The 24,409-nt window shown below is 44.0% G+C and overlaps 2 protein-coding genes across 2 annotated transcripts in view; one reads left to right on the forward strand and one right to left on the reverse strand.

Moving 5' to 3' along the window:
- Window positions 1-1,221: 1,221 nt before the first annotated feature.
- On the forward strand, window positions 1,222-16,874 carry TECTB (tectorin beta). The gene is made up of 10 exons (XM_004374849.1): window positions 1,222-1,361; window positions 2,397-2,587; window positions 3,187-3,329; window positions 3,436-3,508; window positions 8,447-8,550; window positions 8,693-8,776; window positions 11,958-12,120; window positions 13,892-13,964; window positions 15,526-15,558; window positions 16,793-16,874. Exons 1-10 carry the CDS (start codon window positions 1,286-1,288, stop codon window positions 16,840-16,842), a joined length of 990 nt encoding a protein of 329 aa, XP_004374906.1. The 5' UTR covers window positions 1,222-1,285; the 3' UTR covers window positions 16,843-16,874.
- Window positions 16,875-21,703: 4,829 nt separating this feature from the next.
- Window positions 21,704-24,409, reverse strand: part of LOC101346990 (guanylate cyclase 2G-like) — a 39,264-nt gene continuing 36,558 nt past the window's right edge. The window contains 3 exon segments of the mRNA XM_004374950.1: window positions 21,704-21,808; window positions 23,315-23,339; window positions 23,341-23,404. Coding sequence (XP_004375007.1) covers window positions 21,704-21,808; window positions 23,315-23,339; window positions 23,341-23,404 — 194 coding nt within the window.

Genomic DNA, 24,409 nt, shown 5'->3' on the forward strand with positions numbered 1-24,409 from the left:
ATCTTAAAACAAAGGAAATATGGTTAAGCAGCAGAACGATGTAATCAGATATTCGGAGTCATTGTGTATAGATATTTTAGCTCTTCAGTCACATTATAAACTCCTGCAGGATGGGGTATTTTTCTATACTTTTTCACATCTATCTCTCAAGTGGCTTAATGTAGTGACTTTGATGCAATATGCTCTCAGTTGATTGATAAAAGAAAACTCTTCCCTGAAACACAAAAATTAAAATAAACCCTTATTTCCCATTCTTTAATTTCTGGGTGCTAAAAACTCCCCAGTAATATATCTGGAACTTTCCCAGGAGCAGGCCTGCATCTGCCATTTTCGGAGAGATCTTGTTTGGAGGCTAAAGATTGAATTAGAAGAGAGCCTTTCCAAGTTCCTTCAACATCACTGCTCTGGAAGACTAATAAAGCTTTAGACACACAGAGGGTCTGTAATTAAAAGTAGTATTTTAGGACAAAGTTCTAGACATTAGAGTTTATTTAAAAATGTTAAAGAAAGAAAACCATTCAAATATTTGCATTAACACAAATAGCCTATTTTTTGTTTGTTTTGAGTATCAGGTGGAGCCCTGCTAAACGGGAGAGACTTCTTCAGTTCAAATTTTAGGTAGTCTACGATTAAAAACAAGAAAGCAGGGAATAAAGAGAAATTTGGTACCTAGAACTGTGCAAAAATAGTTAGCCTCCAATTGGAGTTATTTTTGTACAAGGGAAGAAGATTCCAATTATTATTCCAATTCTGATTGAAGCAGTTAATAAGAAAAAAAGTTTCTCCAATTCTGTGTAGTAAAAGAAATTAGATTCAAGGGGCTGAAACGAAGCTTCCCATTGGTTTATTGTGCAAGCCCCCCTTTCTGTCCCCTCCAGGGTGGATGACGCGTGTTCATTGTGGTTTATCTGCAGCCGGTTCATTTTACACTCTTGTACTATATAAAGTCGAGTAAGGACTGGGGCCGGAGGTTTGGGAAGCATCCAGGAGGCAGCGTCCAGTCTCGAAGAGAATGACACAGTCAGAAACGTGAGGAATCGCGTGTGCTATTGACACTTCCAGTGGTATGAGCCCCAGTTCTTGCCTCTGGGCACTGACGGAATGATTAGGAATGGGAGACAGACAGCATTGCTGATTTCCCTTGGAATTTTCCCCCAAAACTGTGTGTGCTGCTTTGTTCTCACCCTTGATTTTAACTTCTCACTCATGTTTCTGATCTAGAATGATCGTGAACATCTGGCCAGCTTGGTGTGACCACCCAGCAAAGACCAGGTTCTGAGAAGCAATGGTGATGAGGGCTTTTGTCCTGTTGGCCGTCTTTGCGGAAGCCTCTGCAAGATCATGCACTCCAAATAAAGCAGGTATGTGCTGGTGCTTGTCCCTTTTCCTGGAAAGGAAAGTTTCCTGCAGCTTCCCTTCACAAAACTCCGAACTCTGTGCTAGTTTGTTATGAAAATGCATTAATGTAGCCAAGAAGCACTGAAACCCCCCAATGCTGGTCAGACATTTTACACAGGAAGTAAAACTGAATTGAATAAACTTAGACTTAAAAAATTTTATATATATGGAGCCCTGATGGAGCAACAGTTATATTCTCGGCTGTTCACCGAAAAGTTAGTGGTTCGAACCCAACGAATGGCTCCGCGAGAGAAAGACCTGTAAATCTGTATTGAATACACTTAGACTTTTAAAAAAATTATATATATATAAACCGTGGTGGTGCAGTGGTTAAAGCACTTGACTGCTAACCAAAAGGTCAGCAGTTCAAACCCACCAGCTGCTCCTCAGGAGAAAGACGTGGTAGTCTGCTTCCGTAAAGATTTACAGCCTTGGAAACCTTATGGGGTAGCTCTACTCTGTCCGATAGGGTTGTTATGAGTCAGAATCAGCTCAACAGCAGTGGGATTTTGTTTATTTGTTTTGTTTTTAATATATACATATATTCATTCATTCCACATTTTTTCTATTTGACTATTGAATTTCAATCCTGTGTCGTAAGTCAGTGCTACACATGAAATGGACTTTTTTTAAAGTTGTGTGCTAATTTTCATGGGCATTTGAAAAAATATATATTCTATATATATAGCCAATACTTCCAATCTGAGGTTTCACAGATATATTCCTTCAAATAAGCTTAAAGTTTAAAAGTAGACCAATTTTAACAACATCTTAAGTACGGTGCAGATATTACACAGAACTAGCAAAATGGAATAATGAAAATGGAACTTCAATGACTGATGCTTCAAGAAAACTTCCATCATAGCTCTTGAAGAATAGAGGAGAAAGTGTTTTCATCCAACTGTTCTGCATGGGCAGGCGTGGCTGAAAACCATCATTCTCCAGGCAGAGTAATATATACCACATCTGATTTCAAGCCATGTGTGTCCTCTTTCCAGATGTCATTCTTGTGTTTTGTTACCCGAAAACCATCATCACCAAAATCCCCGAGTGTCCCTATGGATGGGAAGTGCATCAGCTGGCCCTCGGGGGGCTGTGTTACAATGGGGTCCACGAAGGAGGATACTACCAATTTGTAATCCCAGATCTGTCGCCTAAAAACAAGTCCTACTGTGGAACTCAGTCCGAGGTAAGGCCAGGCCACACAATGGGGAATCGCTTAAGATATGAGTATCCTAATAGGATGAACTAGACATCACCTTGTAGTCTTAGGCACACCACTTCCCTTGTGGACATTCAAGATCCCTACTAGCTCTAATATTCTGTGATTCTAGAATCCAGCAAGTCAGAGAAGAGCATCTCAGAAATACTGCCCAAGGTTGGAAAGAGAAAAAAGTAAAGAACCAGACAGTAACATTCTAGAATTGGGAGGTGGGTGAAGGCATGCACTGGGATTCTTGGACAGGGGAAATGAATTAATAGTTAATGCTGGGAAATAGAGAGTCTTGAGCTGGTTCTTTTTAGTCAGAAGCCAAATGGGTATATGGATTTTTTCAAGTGTACAGTATTCAACTTACATTATTTTAAACAACCTCAGTTGAACAGACTCAGAACTCTACAAAAGTTATCAACTCACCCATAGCAAGACAGAGGGTGCTACTGCCAATGGCAGACATTCATGCCTCCCCATTGGGCTTTCTCCCAAGCCATCTTCATCCACTCTTCCCAGAACCTTCATTTTTCTCATGGGACTCGGGGCTACCCTAACTGCCTTCTTCTTTTCTCCAGTACAAGCCCCCCATCTACCACTTCTACAACCACATTGTTTCCAATGACAGCACGGTTATCGTGAAGAACCAGCCCGTGAACTACTCTTTCTCCTGTACCTACCACTCTACCTACTTGGTGAATCAGGCTGCCTTTGACCAGAGGTAAGTTGCTCTGTGGAGTGGAGGGCTGGCTGCCTCACATGTGTCTTGCAGTCCCTGTCAATCAGGCATGTTTCAGTCCTTATGCAAAATTCTCTCCCCTTTTCAGAGTGGCCACTGTTCATGTGAAGAACGGGAGCATGGGCACATTTGAAAGCCAATTGTCTCTCAACTTCTACACTGTAAGTGGTCTCCAGGTTCCTTTTCCTGCCCTGTGTCTTTTCCAGGAGATGACGGGACCCTTCAGCAGGATTTCTGTGCAGAGCCTCATTCTTTAATTTAGGTTGAGATGTAAGCTTTAGCCTAGCTTTAAACCTCTTTATAAAATGGATGCAGCAGGAACTTGGATTGATAGACCGGATGGAACCATTGAAACGTACCATGAAAATACAAGGCCAAGCTTCCCATTTTACAGATGAGAAAAATTGAGTCTAGTGAAATCTCGTGACTTGCCTTAGATCAAGAGACAGGAAAACAGTCAGTGTCTCTCATTCTAAATCAAGATAAGTTTCACGACAGCCCACTCCAGAGCTTCATATTTAGGATCTAGCTGTTGTTTACAACATTTAGCCTCTGCTGCCTGGGACAGGGCTAAGGAGAGGGTTTGGAACCGGCCTCTGCTGCCTAGTTCTTTGGTCTCTGAAGCCCTTTAGTTAGTGGGTTTCCTCAGTGTCTAATTCAGGCATGTTGGCTATGTTGACATCGAAGTTAGGGGGCACACTTTGGTTTCTCTCAAAACAAAGTGCTCCAGAGAAACTAAATATGCAATGGCTGTTAGCCTAGCTGCCCTGCTGTTTAGAGGGGGTGCTTTGTTTTTTAAACCCACAGCTTCTAGTGATCAGGCGTGTGCCCAGAGACACTGGCCCAGCTGGCTAGAGGAAGATGAAGGCAGAAATAGAAAGCTTCACACAGAATATTAGGACAGGAAGTCATCCTTTGAGGGCATTGTGTCCAACCTTCTCATTTCACAAATGAAAACATCAGACCAGGAACTCCACTGACTTTGAACTCTTTGAACTTACTTTACCCGCTTCCCAGAAGCTATTAATCCTGCTGAACTCAGAAGGTGATAGCTAGAAGGATCCTAGAATAACCTAGTCCATTTCACAGACCAGGATCTGAAGGCCAGAGGGAGGAAGTGACTTACCCAAGAACCTACAGGCAGTTCCAGCGTCCAGTCTAGCACACAGAACTCTTAACCCTAGTTTCTTGGTTTACTCAAACGTACATACTATGATCGTAACGAAGCTTAAGTTTCAGGGCCCCTCACTCTCACAGACCCCTTTTAAGTTCCCATGTCTCATCTCATATCCAAAATTTTTACTCTTTTTATTAAAGAGGGCTCCTCAAATTGTATAATCTTATGAAAAACCCAAACCCACTGCTGTCGAGCGAATTTTGACTCGTAGTAACCTATAGGAGAGGGTAGAACTGCCCCATAGGGTTTCCAAGGCTGTAAATCTTTATGGAAGCAGACTGCTATGTCTTTCTCCCATGGAGTAGCTGGTGGGTTTGAACTGCCTACCTTTCTGTTATCAGCTGAGCGCTTAACAACTGTGCCAACAGGGCTCCTGTGTAAGGTCTCACAAAATGTATATCTGCCCTTGGCAGTGGTTAGGGCCTAAGACAAGGAGTTCCACAAAAACCCCTTGACCTATAATCAGGGTGGGTAAATACAGTGTGGGACTCCAGGGTGATGACAGGATGGTGACATGACTGTAGTAACTGATAAAGGCTGTCCAGAGAGAAGAATAGGCTTCTACCCATTGACAACACTCTCAGGGGATGCCCTGATGACAGACTGCGTTGACTACTGAATTCCTGTCCAGAAGTGCATAGCTGTTATTTTAACCAGATACAATTATAGGTGTGAGACTCAGCAGGTGTCACAGCAGTTGGAAATGGAGAGGTACCAGGATTGTCGAAAATCATCACCTACCATCAGCCATGTAGGGCTGAGTTTCAAGACATAAATATCAAATCTTAGAACTGGAAAGGAACTATTCTCTTTCAAGGAAAAAAAAATAAAACAACCAGTTAAGAGGGCTGGATAGACAGACTGAACAGGATATGTCCTTGAACTGTTCTGGAAAGGAGGCTAAGGCCTACCCTAGGGTCCACCAAGCCCCCTCCAGGACAAACGGACCATGGCAAAGAGAGGGCTCTGCTTTGCAGCAGAGACTTGTGCATGATTAATACTCCCACTGTGGGTGCAGTCTCCTATGCCTGCCCCATGCAGTTGGTATTTTTCTTCTCCTCAACTCTGCTTTCAGAGCATTCTCCGTGTTTCTGAAGCAACAACTGCTCCCTGCATATATTTCCATCAAATTACCAGAGACAGAGCCATGCCCTAGATAGCACAATGGAATCAGTGCTTGGCTAATTGCTTAGCATTCCGAGCGCTCCTAATGCTGGACTCCAAAAGCATGAGTTCCACCCCTATGCTTCCTTTCTCTTCTCTCTCCATCCCTACCTCACTCACTCCTGCCAAGTGCCACGGTTGGTTTTCCAAGCAAAAAGTGATTTTGACTCCCAATCCAAAATAAAGGAAGGTAGTCTGGCGTATAGAAACAGCCTAATACTGTGGGTCAGAGAAGGGGTCTTGCTATCAGACTTTGAAGCCTGGTTCTGCCATTTTCTAGTCATGTGAATTGGATCTCTGTATCTCTGCATTTGTTAAACAGGGATGATAATAGCACTTACCTTACAGGTTTGTCATGAAGATTAAATCAAATAATCCTATAAAGTGCTTAGTACAGAGCCTGGCTGGCTTAAGGCAAAAGCCTGAGAAAGTAGCCATTCTCATATGATTGCAGCCTTTGACCCCATTTAAAGTGGCTCTGGGAGGAACTAGCAACCAGCATCATTATCTTCATAGGGATGAACAAGAACATCAGTGGTAGGATTAGGCTGACCTTTATTCAATCAAAACCAAACTGACCCTTCCTCTTAGACAGAAATGAAAAAGCTTGGAATGGAATACATGTAAGCAATAGAGGCCAAAATCATGGACTCCCAGAGTCAGAACAAACCTCAGAGATCATCAGACTTGACCTTCCACCCAAAGCCCAAAACCCTTCTGCAAGATTGCTGAGGGGTGGGCTCCCAAGACTCATCCAAAGACAAGGGCATGAGTTGGGCCTTCCCATTTTAGACAGATAAGCATATGAAATTCGCCACCCTGAATACCTGTTCATTGGTCCTGGTTCTGTCTTTTGAAATAATACCATGTAATTATGTTGCTGACAGCCCTGCAAACATCTCAAGGCAACCACCATCTCCAGTCTTTCCCAAGCTAAACACCTTCCGGCTGTTGGCAGTCAATTTGCCATCCTAGTCATTCCTCTCTGACTGTGCTGCAGTTAGCCAGTGCCCCTCTTCCAAAGCCCATAATTAAATTGTTATATTCTGGACCTTGTCGATTCAATGCAGGCCATAGTGGGTTAGAGGTGACATTCTAGGTTCTGGAAAGATTCTAGGAGCCTGTTCTAGGGTAATATTATCTTTAGAGCAGTTTTCTCTCACCACTGTCTCACAGTGAGCTTGTGAGCAAAAGGAACTTCTAGATCTTTTCCACATAAACTATTGCTAAACCAGGTGTATCCATCCCTAACTTGTGTCACTAGCTAGTTGTGACTCGACCTTTTGGACAGGTGAAAGGACTAGAAGGCATGCTTTTCATCATCCTAAAAACACTACTGTAAGGCAGGTAAAGGCAAAGGTTATTCCCACTTTACAGATGGTAAAACTGAGTACCCAAAGGCTGACTTGCCAATAGTGTGTCCCGAGTTAGTGGTAGAGCTAGGATTAGCCCAGGATCCTTGTCCTCTCATCGTGATATTTTTGTCTCTGGAGGCTAAACACAGGGGTAGTTCATGGCCATTACCAGAGTTGAATGAATCCAAGACTCTGAGAATGGAGAAATAAGCTTCCTTTGGGTAAGTCAACTGGGAACATTGCTATTATTCCTAATAACTCACCCAGAACTTCCTGAGGAAGGCAGCAGGTGAAGACCATACAGACTCAGCCTATGATTAGAGCACGTTGCTCCTGCACTAAAATCAAGGTGATGACTCCCCATTGCACTCAGAGTTGAAGCCACAATCCTTCTCAGTCTCAGTCCACCCCAATGTGTCTCTGACTTCGTCTCCTCCTTCTCCGACCCCCTACTCTCTACCTTCCCCCTTCACTCACTTGCTCCAGCCACACTAGACTCCTCACTGTCTTGCTGGACACACTCTCTCCCCAGTGCCTTTGCCTGGCTGAAGAGTTCTTTCCTGGATGACTCCATGGTCCTCTTCCTCACCTGCTTCATGTCTCTGCTTGAATGTCACGTCCTCAGTGACAACTCCCCAACCATTGCATTTTAAATTGCAACCTCCTCATGCTCCCCATCTGCCTTACCCTGATCTACATATTTTATCTTTTTTCTATATAACATAGTATATTCTATTCTAACATACTCCATAATTTACTCATTGTTTATTGTCTCTCTCTCCTGCCAGAATGCCAAGTTGTTGAAGACAGAGGTCTTTGCTTTGTTCACTGACATATTCCAATATACAGAATATCCTGATATAGAGACTTTCTCAATACACAAAAGAGTGTCTAACAGTTAGTAGCTGCTCAATAAATTGTGGTTGTTATTGTCATTGTTGTTAAATGTACTGGGAATCAGATTATAAACTTTCCAACCCAGGCTGAAATCTGCTCATGCAACAAGCAGAGGTGAGCAAGGGCTGAGAGGGGCTGCATCTGCTTGGTCCCCATGCCTTGGGGTGATTCAGTGAAGCACACTGTCTCAGCGTTCCTGGATTCGATTTTTTTCCATCAGTTAAATCCTGTTCCTCATTGGCATAGATGAGATGAGACATAGTATATGTCTCACAGGGACCAGAAGATCTAGAACATGAGTTGTCCTCATCCCATCTAAGATGACACCAGCATCCTGGGAGGTACAGCTTCTCAGGACCTGGAGGGTCTCTCTGTGGCCTCTTGTGTTTGTGCCTTTGGATCGACTCCCACCCCTACCCAATTCCAATTCCAATTCATCTGCTTCTTCTGGACTCAGCTTCTTGGTCGGAGATTTCATAATGCCCAGTGTCAATTTCCTTCCAAAGAATGCCAAGTTCTCCACTAAGAAAGAAGCCCCCTTTGTGCTGGAGACATCCGAAATTGGTTCAGATCTCTTTGCAGGAGTAGAAGCCAAAGGGTTAAGCATTCGGTAAGTACATTTCCTCCATTTTTTTTATTTTTAAATACAAAGAAAAAGAATAAAGACTAACTGAAAGACTTTTTAATCACCAGATGTTTCTAGGCATAAGACTCTCCGGCTCGAAGTGACACTCTTTTTGCTTTATTCGCAGGTTTAAGGTGGTGTTGAATAGCTGCTGGGCCACACCCTCGGCTGATTTCATGTTTCCCTTGCAGTGGCAGCTGATCAGCAAGGGGTAGGTATTCCACACTGGAAGACAGGGCTGAGAGGCGGGACCGGGTGTATCCATGGCTACCTTGCTCTGGCTTGGGACAGCTTGGGAAGAAGACATGAAGGCCTGTGGGGGTCACATCAGGGAAAGTCTCTGGGCTTCCAGGCTAAGTACTAACTAGGAAACACTTATATAATGTTTTCCAGGTACCAGGTACTATTCTAGGAGCTTTATCATAGATTATCTCATTTAAGCCTTACAGCAAGGTATTATTATTATCATCCCCATTTTACAGATGAGGAAACTGAGGCACAAGAGAGATTAAGTAATGTCACATAGTGTGTGTCTGTGTATGTGTTTATGGGGAGGTGGGCAGACTAGGCTCAAATCCAGTCAATCTGACACCAAAACTATGATGAGGACTAAATTAGATAATCCATGTGAAAAGCTTAGCACATAGTACACAGTTAGTATTCAATTGCACCGGGGAGGACAATTCTGGAAGTCATATGTGTTGGAGTATGTAGAGGTGGAAAGATGAGTCCAGAGGTTATAGCAGCTATTGAGGCAAAAGATAGTAAGGCCAGAGCTGAGGCTGTAGCCAAGTGAAAGGAAAGAAGGTAATAAAAGTTTGGGAGAAACTTCTACAGCTTCTTGTTTATGATACAGATAAAAATCTAGCAACTAATTAAATATGGGGTGGAGGGAAGGACAGGATAAGAAGGTGGAGGAATGTGTGTCACAGATGGCTCTGAGATTGTGAATCTGTGTATTGCTAAGATGAGTAATTGTGTTTGTTATTGACTGTTGGAGAAGAAGTTTTCTGGATAAGGGGGTATGGATTCAATGAGTTAAGTGTTGGCCATGTTGAATTTGAGATGACAATTGTCCAAGAAGCACTTCAAATTGTAACTCGGGAAAACAGAGAGTTTTAACTAGACTACAGATGTGTGTGCAATTAACATTAAATAAAGAAGAGGCCTTCCCAAAAGCAAAGCAGACCAGTGTGCAGTGTTATTGCTAAACTCTTAAGGGCTAAGTATACATTGGGGCTGAGGGCAAAGGTGAGTAGATAACAAAGATATAGCCACCTTGGACATGTAAGTACTTATTTTTATTTAACAAACATTTACAAGCACTTAATACATACCAGCCAAGCTCCCTACAGAGATGGGAGTTCGGGTGTCATTTGAGTACTTGTTTCACATCTACCATTGAATGATTCATTTGTGTTCTGTTGACAAGGGTACAATCAAATTACTTCAGAGATTCTGAAATGAATTATTGACTTGGGACCTGAAATTACCATCAGGCATGAGGGTTCTCTCTCAGGTAATGGCCATACAAGGGCAAAGGCTTCTACCCCACCGTGGAATCATATCCCTGTAGATAATTCTGGTACTGTTGCTCCCCCTGACACATGTATGATATGACAGATGAAGCAATGCCTGGGGCTTTGGGGTAGTTGCTACAAGTGGTCTTAAAACTCTAGCGTGCACATGAATTACCTTGGGTGCCTGTTAAACAGGTAGGGCCCCTGTCACCTACCAAATCAGAAGGTTGCTGGGTGGAACCTGGGAATCTGCATTCAAGTACAGCCAAACTGAAGAAGCCCTGATCTATTTACGTAGTTTGTCTATATCTGAAACAACACCTTAAGATTGGAGACGTATGCACAAAAGCCAGTGTCAAAGAGGAGAATTGGAAAGTCCACTCCCGCAACCTCCCAGATGCTTTTGTTCCCACTGGCCCTTTTGGGGGAGACCCCAGTTTCCTGAGAGTGCCTAGAGATCGTTGTTGTTATTGTTGTTAGTTGCCGTCAAGTCAATTCCAACTCCTGGCAACCCCATGTGTGCAGAGTAGGACCTCTCCATAGGGTTTTCGAGGCTGTGACCTTTTGGAAGCAGATCGCCAGGCCTGTCTTCCAAGGTGCCTCTGGGTGGTTTTGAACTGCCAATCTTTCAGCTAGTAGGTGAATGCTTAACCATTTGCACCACCCAGGACCCATCTAGAAAGATTAGGGTAGATGTATTATCAGGAATTTTCCTGTCCCCGTGAGTAGATCAAAATAGCACAACCATCTCAAAGGGTGGTCTGGTTTGGGGAAGGAGACTCATGTGGCAATGGTGTGAAAGCGTCAGTGTGGACTATTACGCCTTCCAGAGATATCTGTCAGTGAGAGGAAGATGCTGTGGCCAGTGCCAAGAGGCAGTGGTGCCAAGGGCTCTAGGATTGCCTATTATTTGCCTCCTCCCGCCCCCTAGCAAAGGTCTGCTTACGTTATTTTCCACTGGCTAACACCAGGTCTTGGGCACTCCAGCTGCAAGGAGCTATTTTAAGGACTCATGTCTTGAGTTCACCCAAGGATCTCGGGTTTATTACCAAATGATCCTGCAAGGGTTGTGTTTCACAATTTGGAAAATGTCCATAGCAGCATCACTGGTCAGAAGCCACCACAAACAGAACCGAACTTCTGACCACTGGTGCAGAGATCAAGGCTCGGTGGTTACTCCTCATTTCACCCACTAGAGCTCAGAGGGGACGTTCTGGTTCTCTTAGAATGGGAGCGGGGCAGGGTATAGCATGAAGGGTCTTCGGCATAACTGGGTCACTCTCTGCTGTGTATTGTGTTGGAGCTACTGCAGAGTCAGAGAGATGCTTTGGGAGCAGCATTAACTCTTGGGGTCCACCCTGCTTTGGGGGCCCACCCTGGTGCTGTCCACTGGTACTGAAGCACTTCAACCCATAGACCTTTTTCCATAGAGGAGCAGACTCTCTGGTGCTCCTTGGCACCTACTCTTGCCTGCACTGCACATCTGCAGGTAACAAGCCCCTACACTCATGTGGGCCTCCATTGTCCATTCCCAAGAACAACTGGGTCTGCTCCCAACACCTAGTTGAATGCCTGGCACTTAAATAGTCAACCAGTATATAAACTGTGCTCCATAGGGTTTATGATGGCTGATTTTTCGGAAGTACAGTAAATCGCCAAGCCTTTCCTCAAAGGCACCTCTGCGTGGACTTGAACCTCCAACCTTTCAGTTAGCAGCCAAGCATGTTAACCATTTGCACCACCCAAGTACCCCTAAGGGAGTATAAAAACCTAGGGGAGTGTTGTTGTTGTTGTGTATACCTTTGCCTCTGAAGCCCTTGCTTGAGTTTTGATGAGGTAACGTTTCACTTCCCCTCTCCCTGTGCCCCTCAGCTGCCCCACGGATGAAACAGTCTTCGTGCATGAAAACGGGAAAGATCACAGGGCAACCTTCCAGTTCAACGCCTTCCGGTTCCAGAACATCCCCAAGCTCTCCAAGGTCTGGCTACACTGTGAGACGTTCATCTGCGACAGTGAGAAGCTGTCCTGCCCAGTGGTGAGCCCACTTTCCCCGGAGGGAGAAGGTGACCCTCAGAAAGCCGCATGTGGGGAGCTATAGTTTTAGCTGGGTGTAGATGGGTGCTGAGGACATTCCAGAGGAAAGGGTGCTGGGTGTGGAAGCACATGCTCCTGGCCCTGTCCACCCTGCCACAGACAAGCTACTCTATCTGGCACATGTCACTTAACCCTCTGGGGCCTGGTCTTTTTATCTTTAAAGATAGAGTGGTGATGAGTGATAGTGGTCCTTCCCTTTTCAGAGGGCAATGTTAGGTAAAATGAAAGTGATAACAGACTTAGAAATGCTTAGAAAAAGTTCAAGCACAATGGAAATTAATGGTCTAGGTGGCAACGATGGGCTCTGGGTAAAATCCAAAGCTGGATATTTTTAGCTCTTGACTGGGCCGACTGAGGGTCCCTCTCTCCAACCTCAGAGAGGTGCTGCAGAAATTCCAACACTGGGGTCACGACTGATGTAGGGGGTGATGGGAAGGGCCCAGCAGCCGGGGCTCTGGCTTCCCAGACGTGTTCAGTGAGGCTCAAGCCAGGGACTCAGTTTTGCCTCCAGATCCCCCACCAAAAAGTTGCTGCAGATTCCATCACGTAGCAAATTTAGGTGAAAGGCAGTTTTCCATTTTGACCTGCTATGTACCTGCCCCTTAGAGCAGCGGTTCCCAAAATGTGATCCATGGACTGGCAGCATCAGCACCACCTGGGAACTTGGGAAACATGCAAATTCTCAGACCTCACTCTAGACCTACCCATTGCCCCTGAGTCAATCCTGACACATAGTGACCTTATAAGACAGAGTAGAACTACCCCATAGGGTTTCCAAGGCTGTAAATCTTTACAGAAGCAGACTGCTACATCTTTCTCCCACGGAACTGCTGGTGGTTTTAAACCACCAAACCTTTTGGTTATCAGCTGAACGCTTAACCACTGAGTCAACAGGGTTCCTTGCTCTAGACCTACTGAACCAGAAACTCCAGGTGGGTCCAGCAACCTACTTTTGAGCAAGCCCTCCAGGTGTTCAGATGCACATCAAAGTTTGAGAACCACTGCCTCATACACTTACAAGTGCTAAACCTCAAACTATTACCTTCTCAGGTCCATTTGGTGTAGAGACTGTGGTGGGGAGGGGCACAGTGTCTCTGCAGAGGCTACCTGCCCACACAGTTTATGGTAACCACCGGAAATAAAGTTGGAACCTCTATTCCTATTCATTCATTTGACCAGGAGTGGTCATTTATGAGCCCAAATAGAGAAAGAGAAAGAAGTTAGAGGGCACAGGGCCAGGGAAAGGATGAGGGAGATATTTTATAGTTCACCAAGGGATAAGTATTGACACCACATTAAAAAGGAAGAAAAGAAAAAGAAAATGAACCAGAACACGTTCTGCAAATGTTCTCATCAAACCGTTGGGACGAGAGTAACAGTAGATAAAAGCCTTACTTCCCATCAAAAGAAACAGGGTCAGTCTCTCCCATGTCCACTGACCCCTTCCAGCATGATTTCTCTCAGGCCCTCTTTATTAGATTGAAGAGTTAATAAATTAAAGTTTTCTTCCTTTTCTCAAGTTGGAGAAGGGATAAAAAATGTCTCTCTTGGTTACACAAAAAGATAAGGTAACTAACATCTCTTGACTGGGCGGGTATGACTCCATCCGGATTGTGATTTCTTTCTTTTTTTTTTTTTTAATCTCTTTTCTCTCTCTCTTTTCCTCATCCGACCTTCCCACCCCCGGCACTCTCTCCCGGCTGGGTCATCAGACCTGCAATAAGCGGAAGCGCCTCCTCCGGGACCAGACCGGGGGCGTCCTGGTGGTGGAGCTCACCCTCCGCAGTAAGCTCCTCTGTTTCCCAAATGGTTTGCGTCCATTTCTGGGCTGTGTCCGCAGGCACGGCCGGTCTGCGCATTTTGATTGACTTGCCAAACCAGCTGTGCCTGTAGACACAGCCTCTACCTGCTACTAAGCCCTCCCAGCTGGGAGCGGCAGCTTAGCCCAAGCTAAGGAGTTGAGGTTTGCTCACGATTCTGCAAAGCTCTACCCATGGCCTAAATTCAAATGTTCCTAAGGAATTAAGAAGTTCTGAGCTTCCAAACAGAGCACCCAGTAAATAATAATAATAATAGAGGATGAAATGAGCTGGGAATGTCCAGGCCAAGTCAAGAAACTTTGAGGAACCAGCGTTGTACCTGGCCCTAGGCTGGACACTGGGGTTTCAGAAATACATGAGACCTACCCAAGCCCTGGAAACCCTGGTGGCGTAGTGGTTAAGAGCTACAGCCGCTAACCAAAAGGTCAGCAGTTTGAATCCACCAGGCGCTCCTTGGAAACTCTATGGGGCAGTTCTACTCTGTACTATAGGGTCGCTATGAGTTGGAATGGACTCGATGGCAACAGGTTTGGTTTGCTTTGTGGATGCAAGCCCTGTCCTCATGGAAGTTACCATCTAGCAATGGGGAAGATGATAAACAACTCATGGAAAGAGAGATGAATTTGCATGACAAGGGCCAGGGGTCTATGGGAGTGTATCGCAAGGGGTTCAACCTTAGGGAAGACCTCTGTCGGTATCTCTAAGTATGACCTTGGGCTGGTGTGACCTGAAGGGTGAGCAAGCCCTATGGGAAGGCTGAGGGCCAGTTTACCTTACCAATAAACCAGTTGTCATCAGGTTAATTCCAACTCACGGTGACCCCACGTGCGTCAGAGGAGAACTGTGCTTCACAGGGCTTTCAATGGCTGACTTCTCAGAAGTGGGTCATCAGGCCTTTCTTCCTAGGCACCTCTGAGTGGATTCAAACCTCCATCCTTTCAGTTAGCAGGCAAGTGTATCAATCATTTGCACCACCCAGAAGCTCCAGTTGTACCTGAAAGTACATTTACCAAACTACAGCTGTGGGCCCAATCCAGGCTGCTACATGATTTTGTTTGGTCTGCAAACTAAGGATGTTTTTCACATTTTTATGTGATTGAAAAAAAAATTCAAAAGGACAATATTTTGTGGCCCATAAAAATTACATGAAATTCAAATTGCATTGTCTATAAAAAAAGATATTTTGGAACACAGGCACACTCATGTATATACTATCTATGGCTGCTTTTCAGCTGCAATAGCAGGATTGAGTAGTTGTAATGATGATCATATGGCCCACAAAGCTGAAAATATTTACTATCTGGCCCTTTACAGAAAAAGCATACCCACCCCTGCCTTAGAGATCTGAGGGGAAAATGATGTGAGAGGAAGCCTTTGTAAAGCCCGTGTAAGCTTTGTCCTTAAGGCAATAGGGTACCCAGAGGCTTGATCAGGGGAGGTTTGTGTGTTAGAGATGTAGCTCTGAGTCTGTTCCTTCCCTCACCTTGTCTTAAACCTTCTGTGTTCTCTCTCTTTGCTCACTACAGGTAGGGGATTCTCAAGTTTCTATAGCTTCTCAGGTAAGGAGAAGAGCACACCTGGGAATGTCACGGGGTAACGCTTTTAAAAGGCAGAGGTGTGTTTTAAAAGAAGCTTGTCTTCTGCTGCAGCAAAGCCTTTAAGAATTGAAAACGACACTTGAGAGCACTCCTGGGTGAGGGGGCAAGTAGGGAGACCTGGCTCCAGCCAGCCCCTGTGCTCTTAGGGGAGGGAGGAGCTGGGGTCAAAATCGGATGAAGTAGAACTGGGTCCTCCACCCCCAAGTCTCAGCAAAGCCATCACCAGGGGGCTTCGTGCAGGTTTCTCCATGTGGAGAATATGATTTGCTATGATCTGTTCATTTGATGAATATCTCTGAGTCCCTACTGTGGCTCTGCCACTCATTAACTGCATGACCTTGGGCAATTAGCTTCCCCCCACCCCCGCTCCCCAGTTTCCTTTGTAAACCAAAAACCCGTTAGCAGAGAACTGTCCTATAGGCTTTCCAAGGAGCGGTTGGTGGGTTTGAACTGCCAACCTTTTGGTTAGCAACCAAACGCTTAACCACTGTGCCACAAGGGTCCCTCCTCTGTAAAAGTGGGCTAATAATTGCCCACATCATACATGGCTGCTGCATGGATTCAATATTACAGCTAAAGGGCCCAGAACAATGCCCAGCACACAGCAAACAGCTGGTAAGGGTCAGCTGGGATTATGATGACTGTACTAAGTCCGGTTCTAGGCGTGGTGGCTGCCGGAGTGAACAAGACAGCAAGGCCCCTGCCTTCCTCTTATGGGTGAGGGGTGTGTGTTTGGGGGTGGAGGTAATTTAGATAGCAGCCAGGGAAGCTTCTTTGAGGAAGAAACATTTCAGCTAAGAGCTAAGACTAAGGTAAGACTGTTGGTCCTTTTACTGTATTAATAACCTCACAGGTGTGGGCTTTGAATTCCATAATTACATGAAAATAATATGAACCAGCTTTTCACAATGCCAATCCTAGATTCTTATTTTCAGAGAAAGTTCTATAGTGAAAGTGCTACACTGAAATGCAGATTGTCATGTGTCAGAGCTCCATAACCTAGATTTATCTGCCATATTCTTTGCACTGATAAAAGTGAGCTACAGAAATCCCAAGGGAATAAAAAATTGACTTCATATAAAACAGAATTTTATGAAAATCCACTTAAGACCACTGAGTCAACTCTTTTGTGTAGCTGTCCTTGCCCCTCTTGGACCTGTGTCTGAGCATGTCTGCCCCTTTTCCCCATTCACAGATGTTCTCTACCACCTCATCATGATGCTGGGGATTTGTGGCATCTTATAGGAGGTAGCCAGGCAGCTGCAGCAACTCTGCCCGAGGTCCTCTCCTCTGCTGATAACAAACTCACGCTGATGGTGTTATTGAAAAGAAACAACAGAAGACTGTATTGTTGGGGAGCAGAGAAGAGTGCTTTGCCAAATATGCGTTCCATTGAGTTTTGTGAATTTCCATGATTGATTTTCTTTGGTGCCCCACTTTCTCTTGTGACTTCCTGTGGCTCTTAGATCCTGCAGTCCCTCCCCTGCAGCTGGAGGATGAGCCTACTTAAGTTCCCCCATACTCAAGTTGGGACTAGCAGCATACAATCAAGTGCAGCTGAGTGTTTGGAGGCACATGTAGGGTATAGGCGCAAAATCAACGCAAAGTACAGCATGCACAGGAATAGCCAGCTTTGCTGAAGAGGGGCTTTGTCATTGATGCCGTGCAATTCAGCCTAAGGACCAGGGCTGAGCCACCGGGTAGGGGGTTCCAATCCTTCAAATGATGACATGGGAATCAGGGAGGAAAATAAAAGTTTCACCTAAACTTGAGTAGGGTAGAAGCAGATGATTTTTGAGATCTACCAGTGCTAACCTAATTTGTTTCATTTTAAAACCAGTTGCCATTGAGTCAACTCTGTCTCATGGCCATTGCCTGTATGTCAGAGTAGAACTGTGCTCCGTAGGGTTTTCAGTGGCTGGTTTTTTGGAATTAGATCACCATGCCTTTTTTCCAAGGTGCCTCTGGGTGGATTTGAACCTTCAACCTTTTAGTTAGTGGCCAAGTGCTTAACTGTTCGCACCACCCAGAGATTTTGTTTTTATTTTAAGATTTCTTAAATATCTATGAACATTATATTACTTTTATAGCTGATATACACTTGTTAAATCAAATGAAAAATACAAATTAAATAGAAATAAAACTACGTGATGAATAAAATTCACACTAACATTAATTTAATGCATAGAAAATGTGGTTTTGCCTAAATGAAACTGCTACTCACAGCACCGCTATGGCATGGCCGCCATGACACAGCCTGTCTGATTGGCATCCGCGATCCCACCACGTGCCTTGTGATGCTCAATGCTCTCATTATTTTTCTCGATTTGCTCTGCTAAGAAATCCTCATTTGTACAGAATGGTCTGACCTCATTTAGTCTTGACTTAAAGATTCAAGCTCATCTCTGTTTGTCTCATTCTGATCATCAGAATGGAACCAACAAAAATCAGAACCACAAAGGCAAACACAACCGATGAACTCACATGGTAGTGCACCATGAAAATGTGGCCATCCCAGTGATCCAGAATATGCTGACATCAATTATCTACATTGTCAACAAGATAAAAAAATGAAATCATCGAGAATTGGGAGGCTCCTGAGAATGCACTGGGGACCCCAATTTGAGGCTAGAGTATGGTAGGAGATGCCAGAGTTCTAAGTTCTTCTCTTAATCTTGTCACAGACTTAATTAGTGGGCTTATAATTTGAAAACAACACTCCAGTATGTTGCTCTGTATTTAATGTATTTGAGAAGTTTTGAGATATATAGTTTGATGATTCTTTTATAACTTGTGGCAGTAGGACCAGAAATTAAACTAGTACTTACATTTCTGAGGACACAGAGTTCATGTTTGTTTAGCAATAGACAAGATTAAAATTGCCCAATGTAGTCTAACCTTGGTCTCAAAGCTGGTGCTCCTACCAGTGTGGGACCTTTTTTTCTGTAAATTCAGACCTTTTTGTAGTCAGGAAATACAGAAGAAATATTTTATTGGTTCTAGTCAAAAATTCTTAGTAGCACACTCATAGCCATAATCATAAATCCTTGGCTGTCGGAATAAAATAATGTTGTGTTAGTTTTGCTTCATTTTTTTATGGTCTTATATCTCTACTTGGTGCTATGAAATAAATAAAATGTCTTAAAATAAATAACCTATTACTACAGTTTAAAGTGTAAATATATCACGGGTGATAGCCAATTCCTCAACCTTCCCACGGGTTTCTCCAACCAGAGCTTCTGAGACACACATATATACCACAGACTTTTAATCATTCTATCCTACATTTACAATTCAAAAATCCCAGTTTTTGTTTCCAGTGTCAGGAGGTAAAACCATTCCATACAATTAACATTTTGGGGAAAAAGTCACTTTGGTCATCTCACTGCCTGTAAAGCCCTAATGTCTCTTGCCGGCAACTGGATGTTTTCTGACTTAAAGTGATCTAAGAGTCCAATGGTGTTGGGTTGTCCTTCCTGCCTCGTAACTTCTGTACTGGGGAACCAAGAAAAGGCACTCTCAAAACAATCTCTCTTGTAAATTCCCATTAGTGCTAAACATAAAACAAACATTTATAGAAGAAGAAAAGAATATATCTCCTTCATAGATATAGAAAAAAATACTGAATACAGATTTTAGGAAACTGCTCTTATCAAAATTCCTAGTTACTATCCCTAAAAGACTCTGTAATTCATATGAGTCATTCATATACATACATATAAACTGTCTGTGAATCTACAGGTAATTATGGGTTTTATGTGTATATGTGTGTATAGATAGATGCCAAATATTTATGTTAAAATGTCCAATGAAAAAGGAAGAGCCAGCAGAGTCTTTATTATATGAACAACTTCTGTATGTGTGTAGGCTAGGGCTAGAAGGGAACACACACGCACTCAATACAAATACAAAGGTGGGCTGATAATGGACAATTGTCTTACCCACCTCAATTCCTACATCCAGATCATTTTCTAACATTTATAACATTTTAATGTTATAATACTGGAATTCTTAGTCACTTTGTCTGCACTTTTACACATATCTCTGTTAAACCCATTGCCATCAAGTCAATCCTGACTCATAGTAACCCTATAGGACAGAATAGAACTGCCCCATAGACTTTCCAAGGAGCACCTGGTAGATGTGAACTGCCTGGTTAGCAGCCAAACTCTTAACCACTATGCCACCAGGGTTTCCGTATCTCTTTTAGTCCCTTATGCATTGCATTATTGCTATTTATCCTCCTTCTCCACAACTAAACTGAGAGTTAATGATCAAGGAAAATTTCATATTCTTTCATGTCCCCCCGTGTGGTACCTGACACAGAGTGAGTGTTCTATAAATTATCCTTGAATTAATGAAGTGTTCATATGCATGGATGGATGGATGGATGGATGGATGAATGGAAGGAAAAAAGGAAGGAAGCTGGCCCATCTCTCCAAGAGGCTCATAGCAGAGGTCACCTTGTTATCTTTCATGATAAAGCAAAGTAGGGTTCTGGAAGCCTGATCTAAAACAAGAGAAGTTACAAGGAATGAAGATATCGACTTTGGCCCATTGTCTCCACTCTGGTGTAACAGGGAAAATCCCTGTCCCCTTCACATAAATGTCTTCTGCTTCTGCCTGCCTTCCTTTTAAGCATCAGTCAAAAGGCTTGAGTCCCTGATGACACTGAAGGTCTGTGGAGAGAAGCAGAGCCTACCACAAAAATGGAGCCCATGATACAGAAATGGTAACTGTGAAGGTCATAGAGTTTAGTCATTTACCTCTAGGCAGAGAAAAGTTCTGCTGATGGAAATGCTTAGGAACTCAATGGGATGGGACTACTCACAAAAGCACTTCCCCTGGCTCTGAGTTAGTGTCCCTCTTCCTGCAGAAAGGTAAGAATTCCACCAACCCAATGTAAAATTTGATAGCAAAGGCTCTCAACAAACCAAAAAGTAGGTATTAATATACTTACCTCCTTGTATGGATCTCAAAGATCTCGCCATCAAGGCAGCTCAGAAATCCAGCAACAAAGAAAACATTCGCATTGATTATCCCTGTTGAAGCTCAGTAGGTTAAGGTCTCTAGCACAATATATCATTAACATTGCCCTGCCATATTCAGGAGCAACCATGCAGAAGATGTTTGGGTGTGAGGAATTATAAGAAATAAACAACGAAGGTACTGAAAATGCATTATTGATTCAGAAAATCTATTACAAATAACAATGAATAAAACCACAGGAATCCTATTTTTTGTTTAAAGGGGAGATATACGTAGCAGGAATGGATGGATTCACCTTTGCTGGAAATTTTTTTAAAAAAGGTTTCAAAGTCTTCATAAATGAATGGAAAATTCCACTTAAAATTCAGGCTTTGACTGCATCTTTTGCTCAGTGATTAGAAAACAAATTGAGCAATAAATTGGGAATGGGACAGTATCCACTTGGAAGCAGAAACCCTCATAGGAATTCAGGGTTGCGGACTGGGCCTTTCCAGCCACTGCAGCCTGCTTGTAATAACATCGACCCTTTTGGATTTCAGTGAGTGCTCACACCTTAGCGGTTTCTCCCCTGAGCACAGTGAAGATGCCTTCTGAACTTATTTGAGAAGGCTTCTGATATGGACTCCTATCTCCTTGCAGGCTGATTAGCTGATAAGGAAAATAAGCACAAAGGTTAAATGAACAGGCACCTCGCAAACTCAGCAGGTATAATCAGAAGGAAAGGATGAGTCCCAGATTTCATTCTCCCACTTTTCTCTCCAGGAATAAAATTGAATTCATGAGCTAATGAGCTGGAAATGTCTGGCAGCTGGGCAGGTTCACTGGCAGATGAAGACAGTAGTCTCCCAGGGCTGGGAGTAACAGCCCACCCCTGGCCCCCTAGGAAATTAGTTCAACATGTCCAGCTCGGCCAAGTTCACATTTGCTCTAGGCCACAGACCTGGGAGCAAACTCTAGGGTGGAAAGAGGCGGCCAGCTAGATGGCTCCCCCTAGTGAGAGGTTGACTCAGTACTCCCTTAACCATACTCCTTAATGGATATATCGGAGGTCCCAAAGAAATGGTCCCCCACAGACTTTTGTGTGACCCCTCACAGGTCTTTGAGGAAGATACTCACCTCAGAAGATCTCAGGGACTTTAGTTTCTTCCTCAGTGAACTCAGGTAGCAGAACAGTTAGGCCTTCTTTGCCTTTCAACCAGAAAGTTGTTTGTTCTCCTTTGCCCTGTGGAGAGCAAAGAAGGCAGTAGTGTGTCAGAGAAGAGAGGATGCTGCCTGGGAAGCACAGCCTCTGAGCAGATACCTCAGGGCTCCTTTACTTGCTGAGACAGCAGGAGCCACCTCACTGAGAGAACCAACCAGTTGCCATCGACTCAATTCCAACTCATGACAACCTCATGTGTGTCAAAGTAGAACTGCGCTTCATAGGGTTTTCAATGGCTGATTTTTTGGAAGTAGATCTTCAGGCCTTTCTTCTGAGGAACCTCTGGGTGGATTCAAACTACCAACCCTTCTGTAAGCAGCCAAGTTCTTAATTGTTTGTGCCACCCAGGGACAGTGAGCAAAAGGCCTCACTATAGATAAATCTTGATGATTTTCTTGGGCATTGCTGATAAGTTAGATGGAGAGAGAGCGATGGTCTAGGCGGTCAGAGCCAATGACGCTAACATTTGCGGAAAAGGAAAGCTTAAAAGTGCTCATAAGATCGATTGAGCTCTTACTATGAATTGGGGCACCCCGTGAAGTGCCTCCCATACATATTCACATTTAATCCCCAAAAGCAACTTTTGAGAATAGTGTTATCATCATCCCCATTTAAAGATGATAAAACCAAGCCCTGAAATCAGACAGCTAGTAAGTGGTGGGACAGGATTTAAAGCCTGGTCTACACTGCTGCCGTGCTAGGAAAATCCTCTTTGACCTGAAGTCATTTGGTCTAATGCAATATGCCAGGGCCAGGGTCAGCAAACTGGGAAATTGATGGCACCCTCCTCCCCTTTCATTTCTCTCCTCTGGACCCCCACACCCACCCAAACACCTAACATCACAGTAACCACCCCACCCCACTGTGGAGGAAAATGGTTGGATGAAGGAATTTGTCCTAAAGCACTTGCATGAACATCTCCCAAACAGACTCGCCTCAAGAGGAGCACTCCTTCCCCCTAGGAAAGGGCAATGTTTATCAGAAAGATGAGAATGACCCATGACACCTTGCAGTGACAGACTGCAGGCCAGGGTGGAGGAGAAGGCAGAGGGAAAAGGAAGAGATAATTAAATGCATAGAGATGAAGTCCTAGCACCTCCAAGCCCAAACCAGTGGACTTTTGTCCCCTTTACCTGGACATTTAGACCTGGGAGAAGGGACACAGAAAGGCGTTGTAATTCTTGGGATTGGATTTGGTGTTGCTTTATTTGGGGGACTGGGCTGTGGGTGTCTGTCTAAGCAGAAGCTGGCGAATCACTTATTGCAGACAGAAAGAAGGCATCCCATCAGAGGTTGGTCTAGGCAGTAGCTATTTTCTGTCAAAGAGACTATGTTTGACCATTTGAGAGGGCTACACAGTCCCATCTGGAAGAAGAAGACCTAGCAGTCACTAGAGCCTTCAGAGAGGGACCTTATAGGTCTCTGTCCACCACTGCATGGAGTGGATTCATGCATCCAGCCAACCTCCTCAACGTCTCTATCAGAGACCCAAATGCGGAAAGTGGGGTACAGCTGGGCTGGTCTTACCTTGACTGGAATGGTGCCTCTTTTCCAGATCGTACCCTCCCAGTGCCAGCAGGGCGCCTGCGGTACTCTGAGAGACGTGAATCCGGAGAGCTGCCATAAATCAGTCATTGTCTAGTCATCACCTAGGTCATGCCTTTCGTATAGGAGTCAATGGGATGGGTGGCTTTGGGGAGGCAATGCTACACTGCTCAGATCACCAAGATTTCTTATAAAGCAAATCTTTGAAGTCTGGGATACTTGGGCTGGGACTCCCAACCACCCAGGCATTGCTGAGACACTTCTGGGTGCTGCTGAAGCTTCAGTATGTTCAGTATGAAAATAGAAGGTAGAACTGACTCAGTTTGCAAGTTGGTACTTTCCATGGATAGAGATGAACTGGTCTCCTCAGATTTCAGTGAGAAGAAAGGCTGCCTGGGATGGTACCAGAGCTGGGACATATTACTGAAAATATTGTTAATAACCAGAACTGCAACCAGAATCAGGTGTGGAGCCTACAAAAGTGGCTCCACTCTCAAAATTTAACTGGAAAACCTTTACTTACACCCACCCATTACCGTCGAGTCGATTCCGACTCATAGTGACCCTACAGGACAGAGTAGAGCTGCCCCATAAGGTTTCCAAGGAGTGGCTGGTGGGTGCAAACTGTTGACCTTTTGGTTAGCAGCCAAGCTCTTAACCACTGCACCACCAGGATTCCTACAAGCTAAGAGACAGATTTAAATCTGTTTGAGACTTGGTTGATTAACTCAAACAACCAAGTACTAAGAAGTGGAAAATTTTTTTGTTTTTTTTATATATCATGGGGAATTTATAAACTCAAAAGAATGTTTACCCTAAACTCTTTGCCATTTAAATCACTGAGTAATTGTTTTTCCATGCTTCAGCCGATAAATGGTTACTTGTGTCTAGCGATAGTCAGTGCAATAAAATTACTATAAAGCAAAAGAATGTGATGTTCCCTAGACTTCCTGGTCATAGATTTCTTCTGCATAACCAAGAATACAATCCACGTCAGGGATCGGCAAATTATGACCCACAGGCCAACTCCAGCTCAACATCCATTTTTGTGAATAAAGTTTTATTGGAACATGGCCA

This window comes from Trichechus manatus, unplaced genomic scaffold (genome assembly GCF_000243295.1).
Source record: "Trichechus manatus latirostris isolate Lorelei unplaced genomic scaffold, TriManLat1.0 scaffold00031, whole genome shotgun sequence".
In the NCBI taxonomy this organism is placed as follows: Eukaryota; Metazoa; Chordata; class Mammalia; order Sirenia; family Trichechidae; genus Trichechus; species Trichechus manatus.

Excerpts from the sequence above, each read along its gene's own strand:
- TECTB (XM_004374849.1), top strand. The coding sequence starts at position 1,286 with ATGGTGATGAGGGCTTTTGTCCTGTTGGCCGTCTTTGCGGAAGCCTCT. Across the intron at positions 1,362-2,396 it reads ATGCACTCCAAATAAAGCAG|ATGTCATTCTTGTGTTTTGT; the intron begins GTATGTGCTGGT and ends TCCTCTTTCCAG. Across the intron at positions 2,588-3,186 it reads ACTGTGGAACTCAGTCCGAG|TACAAGCCCCCCATCTACCA; the intron begins GTAAGGCCAGGC and ends TCTTTTCTCCAG.